Source organism: Cupressus sempervirens, chromosome 3, assembly GCF_028749045.1.
Source record: "Cupressus sempervirens isolate cs-2001-9-10 chromosome 3, ASM2874904v1, whole genome shotgun sequence".
In the NCBI taxonomy this organism is placed as follows: domain Eukaryota; kingdom Viridiplantae; phylum Streptophyta; class Pinopsida; order Cupressales; family Cupressaceae; genus Cupressus; species Cupressus sempervirens.
Window position 1 is genome coordinate 843,382,937 of NC_143120.1, and position 16,780 is coordinate 843,399,716.

Sequence of the window (16,780 nt, forward strand, 5' to 3'; positions counted from 1 at the left end):
CATCCTACAATGAAACATTTTTTATAGAGAATCACTTGAATATACTCCCTTTTATCATAGAAATCCTTAATCATGTTTTCACATCAACTTGTAGATAATTAGCATGTGTGGTATTACAAATTTTATAGTCCATTTGAGTATATGGGATGCACTTGATTCTTCATGATCTTAGTGTGCATGCCTTTTTAGTGACTATAACTCTTCTCTGACAAGTATCATACATCAACTATGAGAGTTGAAAAACTATTTTTGATATTGAAAGGCAACCAAAATGGAGGCTAGTTTAGAATAGAAAACAAAAGTTGAAATTAGGAAAAATTCACTACTAGCATATTAACCAACACCCTTCCTTAATATAAAGACCCTCAAATTGAGATGTTTTGAAATTTAGTTCTACTAATAACTATGTATTATCTTCATTATACATGTTACTTTCCAAAGTCATTAGGAATTAAATAAGTCTAGAAAGTATCAACATTGAAATCCCCCTGAGCTAAACATAAACTAACATAACAAAAATTTGGCCAAAAAATAGCACACAACAAAGAGCTAACTCTCCTTTCTTTGGTTCCTTGAGTTCTCTAGTAGAAAGTGCAACCAATCATCCACTAGAAATCCATAGGGAGAATAAGTCATTTCTATGTGGAAATCCTTAGTGGGGTTCTCCTTGCTCACCTAAAATAGATGAAGAGTAGTCACAATTGAATGCATAACTACGATAGAAAGGTTAGCAACCTTGTCAAACTTGTCCTCCAAATGCTCATTCTTCTCAATCAGACTAGTGATGGTCTCCTCCAACTTGGCTATATTTAGGCTCCCTTGGGATTTATCTATTTACCCCATGGTATCCATCTACTTCTAGATGTCAATCCCCCTATTATTCTTCTCCTTCTGATCAACACCTCCCCTAGGACATTAGTATGCCCAATTCTCTCATTACCCCGTCCTTCTTAGACTCCAGAGTCTTGGCCTTAGTTTTAAATGTATCAAACACCCAAGAGGGTAATGGATTGCCTTTTTCCACTCCAATAACTTCCTCATCCTTCCCTTCATTTCCAATCTCTTTCCGCTCATGTTCCCTGAACATAATTTCCCATAGTGGATTTCCTTTTAGATCTAGGGCTAGTTTTCTTTCTTAAATTATCAGTGGACTCAAAATTTTCAAGTTTTTCCTTGCCAAGGGTTTCTCTTTTTCTTCTCTTAGTATTTTTCTAAACCTATTTTCGGCCTTCCTAGTTATAGTACTAGTACTTTCAACATATGGGACCTCAATTTTTTCTATTTTTATCTTTTTTGGCAGTAGCTAAAGGCTACCTATCAATGTAGGTTTTTGTAGAGAGGGAGAACATTTGAGTAATCTAAGTGATTTTTAATGGGGAAGGGCTTGGGCTCAAAATTCATTGGTGGAGGCCTTTCTAGAATTTGAATAGATTGAGAATAAGGGCTTGGCGATAAATAGTATATTTTTTCCTTCAACTCTCTTATAATGGATATTCCATTCACAATCCTCCATATAGTGAAATGAAAAGTAAGGAAAAGAGATACTTTCCCTACTCATAAAGTTATGAAGGATAGGGAACTGGTAATATTAATAGACCTTAACTTTTTACTCCAAGGTGATATACCTCATGATAATGTAATAGACCATGTCTCATAGTTTAGGAAGATTTTCACAAGAAGCTACACCAAAGAAATAGATAGGAGCTTTGTCATATTAAAAAAAATTCTAGGGACTCATTTGAGCCACAACCCTAGGTGCTTCCTCCATCCTTTTCTTTCTATAGCTAGACCCATGTGCTACTGATAAACTCTTATGTAACTTCAAAGGAAAGCCCATCAATGCTATCCCAGTGGTTCTTAGAGGAATCCATAAACTACCATGTCATCTTCTTGTCATGGCCTTCAATAATCTCCATAAAAGGACCAAGCCCACCTTCCTATAAATATGTCTACACTACCTTGTCATTCCTAACATTCTCTTCAACACTTGGTATCTCAATTTTGGAATTAACATTCTCTATGGCTTTTTCCTCACGAAGATCAACAACTAGATCGTCCTCTCCTTTTTTGAGATCCAAAGCCATAGCGCCCATGAACTGTAACAACACTAGCCCCTGGGTAAAATTAAAAAGCTATGTCAACTTTTAGGTTGACTTAACAGAATGACCAAATTTGAGTAATTCTATCAAAAAATCAATTTTTTTCAAATATATGATCTAGATAAATTAATTATAGCTAATTTATATGTGGTATCATACTTTTCCAATTGGAAATGTCTATTAAATGCAAGGTTCATCAAATTACTAAATAAATAAAACTTATTTCATAAAATTGAAATTTTAATAAATCTAACTATTTTTTATGATTTTTTAAATAACATATAAACAGTATTTTATAGAGGTCAAAGTGATGAATATTCTCATATATAGTTTATAGTTATTTAATTAGATATAGTATATTGTAATTTAAAAATTATACAACATTCTAGAGGAAAGAGTCCTCTTTGAGAATGTATAATTTTTCTTATGGTTAGAATAGATTTGTTTTTATAAATGTGGTGGGAGATGAAAACTATCAATATCTGGTGAGTTGAAATTTGAATCATTATAAAAGAGAAATTTAGGTCTGAAGCCAATTTTTATTTTTGATTATTCTAGCTATATATGTTAAATCTATAAAATAGTTTAAGATCAAAGGGAGATAAGCTTATTTCCATATAGTTTTGTGGTGGGAACTATACCCCTAATTATTAGCATTTTTCAACAACTAAAAACCTATCTACAAAAATTAGGAAAATATATAAACTATTATTCCAAATAATTATTAAAAATCATAATCATAAAATTCATCCACTTCTATACATTTCATTAGTTTACTTCATTTTTAAAATATAAATAATAATACAAGTTTTGTCTCATTGGAGGTGAATACCAATACTTTTCTTGTTTTCCTTTACAAAAGGGTGACACAGTTTTGTGCTTTTACCCCCCTAGCTTTTCCTCACCTAATAGTTCAAATCATAATATTGAATGCCTTTGATGTTTCAAACACACTTTTGATTCTCATACAACTCATTAAAATTACATTTATTCTCTTGCTGCCAAATCATCATTCATGCATAGTCTTCCCTTAAAATCAACCATCCAAAATAGGAAAATACCATACTTTGCGACTATAAAAATTTTCCCAAAATCTTTCTTTGAGTCACTAACCTACACTTCACATAGAGTGTCATAATTCTAATTTTTGAAACCTAGTTAATCCCAACTAAGCTAACCTTCACCAACTTCTCCACTAAATTTATCATCATATTAGCAAAGGCCTCCAAGTCCTTATGTAAGAAAATAGTTTAATTAAAGTTTTGGATTTCTAGGTGAGCCATTAAAAAGAACATCATTATCACAAGGATACCACTAAATAGCCAATCAATTAATATTATCATCATTTATTGAAAAGGATTCATTTTGAGCAAGTGATCAAATCACCACTAGTTGATCATACTAAAATTCTGAAACTTGGCGATTAATGATTCTATGTTTGTAACTTGCCAAGTAGTTCACCACTTGTTTTTCCTCCTATACACATGCTAACTTTTAAAATCTTTAAATCTATTCAAAAGTGTTTGTGCATTCCTTATGATTGACATGACATTATAGCTCATCTGATTCATGCCTTTAATAGCCTCAACAACTAATAAATAGCCTCCCCCAATTATCAAAATTTAAATTCTTCTATTTTAGGAAATCTCTAGACCCCATAGAAGAGAAAGCACTTCTGCTTTATTATTCAAAAATTTCCTATAATTCATTGAATAACCCTTCATACAAACACCCTATTCATTCTTGATTACTCCTCCAATAGTAACCCCTTCGCTCTTTCTTTAGCCATCAAGATAAGTTTCTACTGATCAAGGGGGGTGCCTTCCATTTGGTTTTCTTCCTACTTTGGACCTTTGAACTATCTACCTTCTCTACTAATTGTGAGATATAATGTATTTGTGTGCAATGCCTATACAAGTGTGTGTTGGGGGGAGGGGAGTGAGGAGGTAGTTTCCACTTCTATATTTGAGTGCCCTCCTTTATTATGCCCATAATTACTTGAGAAACCACCTTTAGAGGAGAGAATTTATATCTAAATATATGATTATTTCTCTACTTTCATATGTTCCAACAAACATAGGGGGGATATCTTTTCAGATCATTTTAATTTAATGGGGTTCTTAGAGGGACTCTTCCATCCCAAGGTGAATTGATGAGCATCTATATTCAACACCTAAGAGATCCTCAAGTGATTCAATAATTCCTACCAAATCTAAATAGAATAAGTGCATTGAATCAAGAAGTGGGAGATATTTTTCTCCTCCCTACAACATAGAACACACTAGTTTTCCATTTGGAAGCCACTCCTTTTGAGGTTATCAATTGTGAGGATGCTATCATGCATAATGGACAACCAAAATAAATTTATTTTAGGAAGCATGTGAGATTACCAAACCATCCTCTACTCTGGGGATCTAACCTCTTCAATTACACTATTGTAAGTTGACTTAACATTGAATTCCCTACTTGAGTTCTTATACCATATGATTTTGTCTCTATTTGGGAAGGAGGGAATGTAGGTTTCCCTCATAAGGGACACCAAATCTTCTTGCACAACTTTATTAGTCAAATTAAGGTTCCTTGTGTTAAAAACCTTCCACTCCTTATTTTCAATATAATTGGACACCTAAAGACTATTAGCATTCACTCTGTGCTCCTTTAGAGAAGCTAACTTCATGAACTTCAAAGGGAAGTCACCAATCCATGATATGTCTTCCTTAAATCTCACCAAATTTGCATCACCAATGTTCCCCTTGATTCCCTCTCATAAGTGTTTTCTAGTTTTAACAATGCTACTCCATATCTTACAACCAATAGGAAGACCCTTTGTATAAAGAGTTTGATTGAAAGCTCTCCCTCCAAGATATTTATCTCTCATTATTTTGTGCCAAATAGTTGAGTCATGGGCTAGTCATCACAAAATATTCATCATGTGGGCCTTATGCAAGCCCCTTATTCTTCTTAGATTCAACCTCCCTTGAGACTTAGGTTTGCAAACATTCTCCCAACTTAGAAGACTTTATTTTGAATTTTCCTCCATTCCCAACCATAGGAAGTTCCTCTAAAAATTTTCAAGGGTTTCTTCCACATGGATAGATATCTTAAATAAGGGCAAAAATTAAACAAGGATTCCTTGGAGAGAGGTACTAATCAATTGCAATTTCCCAACATTACTTGGAACCTTACCTTTTCAACCAGAAAGCTTCCTTTGCATTCTTTCAACAACAATATAATAGAATTGGGGGGTGACTTCCTTAGGAGTAAGAGGCAGACCTAGGTAGGTATTTGGGGCACTAACCACTTGGAAATTCATTTCCTTGGTAATTTTTTATTGCAAAGACAATTTGGTATTGAAGAAGTAAAGCTTAATTTTTTGATAATTAATATTTTGAATCGAGACTTGGGCATACACATTAAACACTTTCTTCTAGATTTTAGATTCTCTGATGGATGACAACCCATAGAAGAAGGTATCATCAATAACTTGTTACAACACTTACGGTGGTAGAGTTATGGCCGATTTAATCCCCACAATTTCTCTCTGAGTTGGCATAGTTATTATATTTCTCAACTAAACTTCAGCCACAATAATGAACAAATAAGGCAACATAGGCTCTTCCTATCAGATTCCCCTTTGTAGTTGGAAGAAGTCCCTTGGGGAGTCATTGGCAGAAACTGAGAACTAGACATATTTATCATTTCCCCTTTTATAGAGATGAACTTTTCCTAAAAACCAAAATTGCTTAGAATTTTCATGATGGCTTCTCTACCTTATCATAGGCCTTTTAAATATCAATTTTTATTGCCATACCTAGGTTCTCGCTCCTTTGCATACAATAAAGAACCTCATTGGAGGTTATAACAACATCCAAAATCTAATGTCTAGGGACAAACCCATTCTATGTGGAGATAATAGTCCTCTTTCGAATGGGCTTCATGTAGTTTACCACCACTTTCAGCTAAATATTGTATATGGTGTTACATAGACTTATGGGTCTAAACTCATTGAGATAACTAGGCTCTGCAACCTTAGACACCAAAATAATGAAGGTTTGATTTATCTCTCTAAGGATTCTACCTATTATAGTGAAGTCCTTTGCCATATGAAGGTAATATTTAATAATCTCGCAATATTCTTGGAAGAAGGCTAGGGGTAATCTATTCAATCTAGGGCCCTTGAATGCTCTCATAGCAAAAACTATATATCTCACTTCTTCTTCAGTTAATTTCCTTATTAAGCCTTGGTTTTTCCTCTCATCAACCACCATATTTATGATTTCCAAAAGGTCATTTTCTATCACCAGGTTTACCTGTAGCTATAGGTGGTTATAAACTTCATGGAAGTATTTAGTGGTCCATCTTCCAATCTCTTCCTCATCAGTGATCTCACTTTTAATGAGCTTCATAATGTTGTTCCTTCTCTTTTGTTTAGAGTCTGACCTATGGAAGAAACTATTGTTCCTATCTCCTTATAAGAGCCAATGAATCCTTGATCTCTATTTCTAAAAGAATTCTTTTGTTTTCAACAAATTTTTTGCTGAAAGATCTTCCTTTTGCATTCTTTCTTGAGAAAACTCTAGTTTACATCCTATTTCTTTCCTTTTATTGAAGATGTATCTGAATGAAGATATTTTCCAAGTGATGACCTCCTACCTAATATTTTCAAGTTTCTTAGCTATGTAAAACATAGTCATACCCTTGACCCTTATACATTATCTAAATTGGGGGTGAGAATGCCCCATGATCTCATACCTAAAAGGTTTATTTTTTCTTTATTTTTTATTCATCTAGTTAAAGATAATAATGGAATGATCCGAGACATTCCTAGGGAACCTATGAAGAGAAGTGTAAGGTAGAATATTCTAGAAAGCCAAAAGCACCACACTATCCAAGTTAACATGTATGAGTTTGTATCCCTAGTTTGTTATTGGTCCATGTTAAATGTACTACTTGTAGTTGCGTATCAATGAGGTCATTCCTTCTAAGAAACCCATCAAGATCATGCATACTTTTAAAAACATCTTTAAGCCCACCAATGTTTTCTCAATGGTATAGAGGGGTAGTGAAGTCCCTTGCACAAATAACCTTGGTACCATGAGAATTTTTTGTTGAGGAGTGCTCCCAAACCTCCAATCTCTCTCTCCTAGTGTTAGGGGCATAAATGTTCAAGAAAGCCCATTCTTTAACCCCATCATAATGCATGACATCTAGGTAATGAGGGTGATAGTGTATTTCAATCACATTGATCTTGTCCAGGTTCTACATAGTCATTATCCCTCTTGAAGCCCCAGATGCTTCACTATAGGAATATTTAGCTTGTCACATATGTGTCCCACAAGTTTGTGAAATTTGTGTTTGCTCATTTTTTCCTCTTAAATGAGGACAATATATACCTTATGATCATAAATCATATTCTTTAGAGAAAATTATTTTCTTGGGTTGTTTAAGCAGTTAATACTCTAGGTGATAAAATTCATTTCTTACCTCTTTGGGTATCCTCTAAGGTCCTCTACTTCCCTTAGGAAATATCTTGGGAAGTGTCCTTAGTTCTTTCGACCCTTGTTGGTGGCCTTCTAGTTCTTGTCTCAGGGTGTACCTCTGCACTTGGTTCTCAACGAGTTTTCTTCTTGGGTTCCTTCCAACCCCCCTTGTCTATGAGTGGTTTTAATATACTAGAAGCAAAGAGAGATTCCTTAACACATAGAAGTGTGACCATAAGAGTTTCGTTTGGAGAAAGGTAGTCCACCCACTTGGTAGAGAAAATCTCCATATTCTCTACCTTTTCCCGTGGGGTTGAGATGAGCCTCCCACCCTAAGATCATCCTAGTCTTGGTGGGGTAACCACTTCACCCATCACATTTTTACAATCTTCATTGACCATAGTGTGAGGCCTCACCCCGACCCATCCTAGCACCTATGATACATTGTTATTTTGATACTAATGCTGACATGTCAGAACATTATTGGATACACTGAGCATTGTTATGCTATTTTGCGATGTGTGATGCTTACTTTAGTTAGTTGATTCTGCCATTTAATTCTTATAAATATGTATAATGATGAAAGAAAATGTATGCAAGCTAACACATTTGGTTATGCAAGTCGAAAGGCTAGAAATATGAGTAGAATTAGATAAACAACTATTTATTAAGAAGTGGATGCTTTAAATTATGTATAATTTTCTTTAGCATGTTATTCACATTATGCACATGATTTTTGGACCTACTAATGTGTGCAATGAGTGTGCAGAAAAATCAACCGAGATAACTCTATGGAAGAAACGGAGTTAAATTTCTTGTTAATTTTGTGCTAATCATATATTGTAATTCTTTAAAGGTTGTAATTTGATCTTACTATTCTACTAACTTTTAATTAATCCTAATAAGCCTTTAAAGGCTTAGAAGCATTAAATTTAAGTACCCCTATGGGTAAGGCTATGGGTGGGGGTACTTTCCAAACCTTTAGCCTCCTAGGTTGACTCTTAGGGTCTCTTAAAAACCCTATTATAGGCTGATTTCGAAAATGGGGTTGCTCTTTACTTGGGTTAGTGAAACCAAACCTCCATCTTGAGTTACTTGAAGCTTAGTGGGGTTAGGGACCATACTTAGAGGCTTTTTGGGAGGAGTTTAGTTTTTTTGTCACCCAATCCTCTAGTTTTGGAGGAAGCCTTGAAGATTGAAGAAAGAAAAAGGGAAGCTCTTCTCAAACCACCATTGCCATAACTCTTTTATGAAGGTAGGAGTTCTTCACTCCATGAATGGTTCTTTGTGTGTGTTCATGTTTTGAATCTTGTTGAATAATGTTGGAGACATTGTGTAGATATATATTCCTTGCTTGTGTGTTGAGGGTGGTATTGGGAGAGATTTTATCTTGTTTTCTTTGATGTTATGCCTTCTTGGTTTGTTGATTGTTTTTTTTTGAGAGATTTTCATGGGGATGTATTTGGCAACACTCACCCTTGGATAGGGAAGAAGTGGCCATGCTTAGGGAAAGGGCATTAGTTGGACCTCAATAGTGTAGAGTCTCCTCTCATGGAGAGAGGAGGGAAAAAAAGGGTAGGGTGTATGGGCCCCTACTTGTCATCCCATACCTTTTTGTTATTGAGAATTCTCGAATGTGGTAAAGAATGAAAATCCTTGTGAATATAGCCCCGAAAGGGCCTTGAGAAAGAATGGAAATTCTTGAAGTTTTAAGCCCCGAAAGGGCTAAGTGAAGGTATGGTGATTGGCTTCTCCTATTGAGAAAATCCACCTTTCCCCTATATTGGTTCATTGTTGGACCTATTGTGCAACCGGGTGGGAATGTATGTTCATTTTGCTTATCTCCTTGTGTTGTTATCTCCATGTTGTTTCTTTGATTTTCCATGTTTACTCTTGATGCAATGAAGTCATTTGATAAAAGTTCTATTGTGGAATCCTTGAAGAAATCTCGTTGAATTGTAATATTATGTAAATTGTAATTTAATTTGATGCAGTGGCAAAGACATCGGGTTTTCTTACTGGTTCTTTCCCGATGGAGCCTTGAACCAGGATGAATAATAGAGGAAAGAAAAGATTATGAAAATTCGCTTGCATTGCTCTCACGTGGTTTCAAATTTTGGCATATGTATGTGAGAAATTAGAATGATAGATAATGTCTTGAATTGGGAAATTCTGAGTTTCAATTATGAAGATGAAAGGCATATGGATGTGTTGAAGTTTCAATTCAATATTTTGAACATTAACATGTTATAGTATCAATCCTATATTGTGATCACCAAGCTAGCACTTTCATTGTTAAGTTACAATAGTGATACAATTAAATTTGATAAGGATTAATTCATCACCTTTTGAATTTTGAATATTGGTTCATAATCCCTTGCTAAGATTCCTAAGAACAAGAGCAATTGATTAAGAGGCTTGAATTTCTCTGATTTTAAATAATGAAGAAAGAACACACACCTTACTATGATGACTATAGATAAAACATACAACCTTTCCTTTAGATGATTGAATTAACATGAACTATTATAGAAGGATAATTATAATCCCTTGTGTCCTTTTGGCATTAGTGTGCTTGTTCATAGGAACTCTATTAACTCTAGAATTGTTTAAATTCATTTTGCATATTAAAGAACCTAAGCAAGAAAGCATGCCAAGACTTAGCCAAAATTGGCTTTCAAAAAAAAGTTTGCATTTCCAGGCTTAAAAGACCTCTCTGGAAAATGTATGGGAAAGTTAATTTCCACTTCTTGTCACAGAGAATATTCTATTAAGTATTCCCCCTTGTCATACAACCTAAGATCCTTGTCACTCCATTTAATAGTATAACTTAAAATGGATAGAAAATAAAACATTTAATTATATATGTTAGCATTTTTAAAATCCATCCCTCAACTATAAAACTTTTAAGTATTTAATTCATAAGACCATGGAACTGGTCGTATCACTTGGGAGAGCTTATAAAAAGAAAAAAAAAGATGAACAATCCAACCACCTGTCAGCAAGTACAGGGGTCGAATTTATCATAGGAAGGGTAGGGAATGATCAAATTTAATTGTTTATTTGCTAACCCTGCCATGCCCCTTTTCCTACTAATGTCGCTGACCCTGCAGTGACGTGTGGGGGCAAGTAAAGCAGCTGGGTTGACGAGATAGGAGGGCACGGCTTGTAAAGCCTTCTCCGGCCCCTTGCGTACCTTCTTCCCCACACGGTTCAGGGGACGAACCTGCCACGCGCAAGCCTCGGGCAGCACGTGAGCGACCCTAAAAAACGGGGGGGGGGGTGGTCGGATCTAGATGTAGGGGTGTGGGGTTTAGTTAGTAGGGTGGGGAATGTAGTAGGGTTAAGTTTAGTTAGTGATCAGATTAGCATAGTGTTGGTCTTTATTGCTTGTAGTTATTTATGTTTCAATTACACTTATTAATTGTAGTTTAGATTGTTTATTAATTTAAAGTTAGTAGTTAGTATGGGAATCTTAAGGTTATGATAGTTAGATTTAGTTATTATTTAAATTAGTAGTAGTTTAGTTTAGTAGAATTATAATACAAAGTTAGCATTGGGTTTAGTTATGTTAGAAGTTAGTGTTGTAATTAGTATTTAATTTAGTAAATCCTATTTTAGTAAATGTTTTTCTTGGAGATAGTTTGAATTTGTTTAAAATTTAGTTAAGTTAGATTAGTATTATTATAATTTTGTTTTGATTTAACTTGGATATATCTTTAGTACTAAATTATGCTAATTGTTTTAGTGGTCAAGGTTCGTATGAGTTAATATTTACGTTTAGTTAGTTTGAGATGTATGTTAATTCAAATTTGGATTAGTTGTTATTATTGTCAAGAAATGATATTAATGTTAAATTAGTTTGTTATAAAAGTTTTTATTTGGAAACTGGAATATCCTAATTAGAATAATCTTGATGTTTTATTAATTAGTTAAATACTATGGTGAGCTTGTTAGATTAATTTTTTTTTATGTGGACCCTATTAATGTTGAACTAAATCTTGCAATAGTTATTTTAGAGTTTAAATTTAACTTATAGAATTATTGAATTAATTCTAGTCTTCAATTTTAAACCGTAAAGGATAAGTTAATGAATGAAATTGTTACAGGTGTATTTGGGAAGAATTGTAAAATTCAAATGTAGGTAGTATCATCGACAATAACGTTATTTCTATGGTATGTTACTTCAGGCTAGTTAGATTTTGATGAATGTAGTAAGCGTAGCTAGTATGGTAGTATAGTTAAATTTTATTGACCTACTTGAGTTTTTTTCTCAGAGTCTCTTAAGGTTAAATGAATTCATCATCTAAATTAAATAAATTGAGTTACTAAGAAACTTAAGTTCATCCAACATCTATTTTATGTTATGTATTTAATCAAGTTCTCACCCCTCTAAAATTATTTGAACTTGCTTCTATCTTCTAGTACATTCAGTTCCCTTGAATTTCAAACTACTTGATTAGTTAGTTCCATTATAGTTGACCCTCTGAACCTTGTTGACCTTATTATCTTAATTAAAAAAAAAAAAATTGTGTGTGTTTTTGCCTTATATTTTTGGGCATGACACATAGTCTAGGATACCTCCCTATCCTCAATATTATCCACCATATTTATTTCCTCTAGTCATCTCTTGGGGTCATCAAACTATTTCCCCACCTTAGTTAGCATGTCTCCTTCCTCTTGATGAGTTTTAGAATTATTCTCTTTGTTTGCACTAGATACATTCTCCTCCAAGTGGCCTTTGAGTTTGTTCCTACTCCTTTGTAGAGGTTCCAGGAGGTTTTGGTCCATTCAAGATAAGCACCCTAGCTCTTTATTTTAATCATTTTCTTCTACTACCTCCTTCCCTTTTGTTGACTCTCCACTATTTTTATCTATTTTGCAGTTAGTGACCACATGGCCATACTTCCCACACTTTGAAGAATATGAATCAACATTGTAATAGTTAATCACCCACTTCTAGTTTCCCCATTTTGATTTCAAGGCTATACTACTAGTGAGGGCTTTATTAATGACCACATTAAAACAAAAAATATAGCAACACCTAGGTGAGATATGTGTAGGGTAACTACATCAACCTTGGTAAAATGCCCAAAGGAGTCCCCAATCCATTTAAAAGATGCTTTCATCCCATAAATCGAGTGGCATACCTTGGAGTCTATCCCAAATTGGGGCCATTCACTAAAGATCAATACTAGGGTTGAAGCTCGATTTCTATTTTACTAGCATCAAGAGATGCTTTCTATATTTCCAAGTTGTTGCCAAAACCTGATTTTGGTTCTCCTTGATAGAAAATTTGAACAAGAATAGGGTGCCCTCCATAGTAGCTACTTCCATCGATCCCTTGATTTTCCAATTCATGGAAGTCCATCTCCTCACCATATCACTGGTAGGCCTAAAGGATACAAATCTACCTACCAAGATCAGTGAAAATCCCTTAAAAATAATGTCCAACACAAAATCTAAGAGAAGAATCCTTGAACCTACATCCCCACATGACTTACAGTAGGAAGATTCCCACATGGGGCCCTAAGTGCATATTGACCCACACCTTTCCACTTTTACTTCAGGATCTCCAGAGCCCCAACTTTCTCTAGACTACCCTTAGGACCAACACTGTACAAAAATGCCAGATCCTCTAGCATCCCCAAATTGATCCCTAAAGTGAAGAACAAATCTTGTGAGTTGTCGTGAGTAGTAGGACCCCCCTAGTAGGTAAAGGGACCCCACTATAGATGACCAACCATAGATATGGAAAGATATTGTGGGGGGGGGGATCAAGTGTTGAAGGGAAGGTTCCACCACTGCGAGAGGTGAGAGTTAGGTTGCAAGTTATAAAGCGTAAAAAAATTACTAATTATATAACTTCACAAATTGTTGTTTTAGATTGGCTTGATTATTAAGGTTTCCAGGTTTATGGGATTCATATACCAACTAGTTTACGATATTCTGTTATTCTATAATTTAAGTATGCAATATGTTTGAAAATATTAATTCCCTTCTATGATTTTTTGCTTGACCTCTACTATTATAAAGGCTTTATCAATGAAATATACAAAACAAAAATGTCTACAAGTTGTCAAGATATGCAACCAATTATGTTTTTCTTTTATTTGCAGTTACATTCTTATTACCATCTATTCTAATTGTTGTAAAAGAAAACTCAGTTTTCTATTGTTTTGTATTTACAAATACAATAATTACTAATGTATTTAGAGTCAATTCAATGTTACACTTCAAAATATATAGTTCACCCAACATATAATTTTCATTCGTCCAAAATGAATGTTGTTATTGTTACTTCATTCTACAATATATTATATTTATTTTTGATAATAGATTCCAATCAAAGACCTTTTAGCATACCCCTGGCACATTCTTTAGCTATAATAATTAATATTATGTTTATTTATTTATTCATTAATAATTGCACCTAAAATTGGCAGAAATAAGTTTGTTGTCTATCCCGTCTGTATAAACGGTGGAATCGAAGGCCAGTTGAAATGACTTTCTTACGGGAAACCTAATGCACGGTCTTTTAGCAAGAAAATAGCATTATTTTCCAGTCTAGCATGGTGACTGACTTGTTGGGTCCACAGTACTTACTTTCCCTTCTTTGTGGAAGATGAAAAGAATCTACGATACTTTCCCGGGAAAGGAGAGGAAACATGTTTTTAATGTTCACACGCGAAAACCAAACCATTGCGTAGTCTTTGCGCACCTACGACGATTATAAATACTAAGAATAAGTCCCTTCCTAACTGTAAACTTCTTTCATGCTCATTATTTCCTATGTGTTGAATTTCTACAAACTCATGTCAGTTGAGCCTCCAGTTGAACAGTGAGCTACAACAGTTAACAATCGAAAACAAAATGCCAAGATGCGCAGGTTGTAAGAAGCACCGGAAGAAATGTCCAGAGCGTTGTGTGTTAGCTCCGCATTTTCCATCAACTGATCCTCTCAAATTTGAGATAGTTCATCAAGTTTTTGGGACCCGGCATGTACTGAAAACCCTTCAAGTAATCATATTCGATCTTCTTTCTTTTTTCTTTCTGATATTCGAAATGTTTAGTAATTGTGATTCTAAAATTTAATTCTATTTTACCAATTCTTGTTGGGATTATATACATTTAAAAATAATAATAATCTCGAGCTCTATGAAATTTCATATATCTCGAAATCAGTATGTTAATGGAGATCATTGACAGCAAGTCTAGATTTACGAGAAAATTGATTCACACAATTAAATCCATAGATAATATTTCTTAATTAGAATAAATTTTAAATCTGATGTCTATCATTGAAAATGTTTTTTTAAGCTTTACGTATGAATCGATTTAATGCATTATAGAAGGTGCGCGGTTATTATGTATATTATTTTTTAAATCATAGATTTTTTATAATCTGTAAAATATTGACTTAAAACAGTTAGATTTAACTATAATTTTTTGTTTATCAACATTCCATTATGCTGACAGGGATCATCCTCCCAATAAATCAAGAAATGTGATCCCAAAAGTTGATTAAAAAGAAGCTCATACATTTTAATTTAGAAACTTTATATCTAACGCTAAATTATAAGTTTGTATGAGACATGTTTCAAGAGGTGTATGGATAATCTACTCACTACTGGTTAAATGTAACTATGATTTTAGCAAGCGTTTTTTAGGTTCATTCATATCAGCTTTTTAAAACCAAATCTAGATGGTATAGAGGTGTAGAAAATTCATAGAGCACTTTATCATCCTAATAACTTCTTAGACTTTCCTATAGTTTTATATTGTTCTTATAATATATCATAGAATTTGATATAAATTTTTTATGAAAATAAATGTGACAATTAAACCTGAAAACCACATACTATAAACTCTTCAAATATCTAAAATCCATAATATTTTGGACAACATTCTGGATCAATCTTCAATAGACTATGCAACTTTTCTCACCATCAATATTCTGGATAACATTCCATGATCCTAAAAACGGATTGTCTTCATAAGTTATTAGAAAATATGCTCCAAAATTTTGATAAAAACACTATTGTATAATTAAAAAATAAATCAAATTGATCTGAAAGAGATCTTATGGATAGATTTCATGAAGTCTATGGACATAAATTCAATGTAATTTGATCCTTGCTGTACAGGTTTAAGAAGATTAATTTCTTTACTTGTTTAAAAAGGTATATTCATTGTTTTGACTGGATATTGGTTTAGGGTTTGGAGGCTGAGAAAAGAAAAGATGCGGTAAATAGCATGGTGTATGAAGCTAGTGCAAGGCTGAAGGATCCTGTGCATGGCTGTGCAACACAAGTTCAGCAACTACAGAAGCAAATCGGGGAGCTGAAGTCCCAGTTGGAAGCCACACAAGCAGAGGTAGTAAAGATCAACTTGGAGAGGGATGAACTTCGAGCCCTACTCATTGGTGGGTATCACAATGATGATGAACATGTTTTCTTTGATGCGCAAACAAATGATAATTTCACAGTGGATGATGTGGAGCAGCTATGGAAACCACTTTGGGAGGGATCAATGTAACCACTGGCATGAATTAGGGGAAAGCATATTTGATTTTTGTTTATCTGAGAGATTGTTTTTCAAATAGTACTTACTTATATTCGAAGAACAAAAGTTGTGTGCAATCATAAATAAGTAACCTAAAATTGGTTGATTAATAATCATTTCAAATATGGAGACACCACAACTGGTTTTCAACTCGCAGCCTTGGTATAATCCTCACACAAATTAAGGCCATTAGTAAGGTAAGTGACCCTCCTGTTGCTATTCTTGGATCTTGGTTTTGTAGGTTTCTTTCAGGTACAGGAATAAATTCTTCTTTTTTATGAGGAATACTCCTACATTTATGGTTGCCATTAACGTGGTACACAGGATAATCAAAATCTAGACACCCAAATTGAATGAATAGTCTCTTTTTATAAATAAATTAATAAAATAAAATCATTCCAAAGATGGATAAATGAGAGATCGAAAAAAGGATATTGCACTACTAAAAGCTAATGACTTCTAATATTGAGCACAAAGGGGACTTTAATGTACAACTTCACAGTTAGGATTGATTTTGTACTTACAAAAGAAGAGCAAGGAATGTGAATTAGTGATCTTAGCCATGCTCTTATATAGTAGTTGATGGAGAATAGTCAAAGAGAGTGCTGCAGCTGCTCCATAATATATTCACCAACC

At 33.9% G+C, this 16,780-nt stretch overlaps 1 protein-coding gene across 1 annotated transcript; it reads left to right on the forward strand.

Annotated features, from left to right (window-relative positions):
• Positions 1–14,363: 14,363 nt before the first annotated feature.
• On the forward strand, positions 14,364–16,230 carry LOC149569415 (LOB domain-containing protein 1-like). The gene is made up of 2 exons (XM_089817745.1): positions 14,364–14,599; positions 15,797–16,230. Exons 1-2 carry the CDS (start codon positions 14,453–14,455, stop codon positions 16,115–16,117), a joined length of 468 nt encoding a protein of 155 aa, XP_089673871.1. The 5' UTR covers positions 14,364–14,452; the 3' UTR covers positions 16,118–16,230.
• The last annotated feature ends 550 nt before the right edge of the window (positions 16,231–16,780 follow it).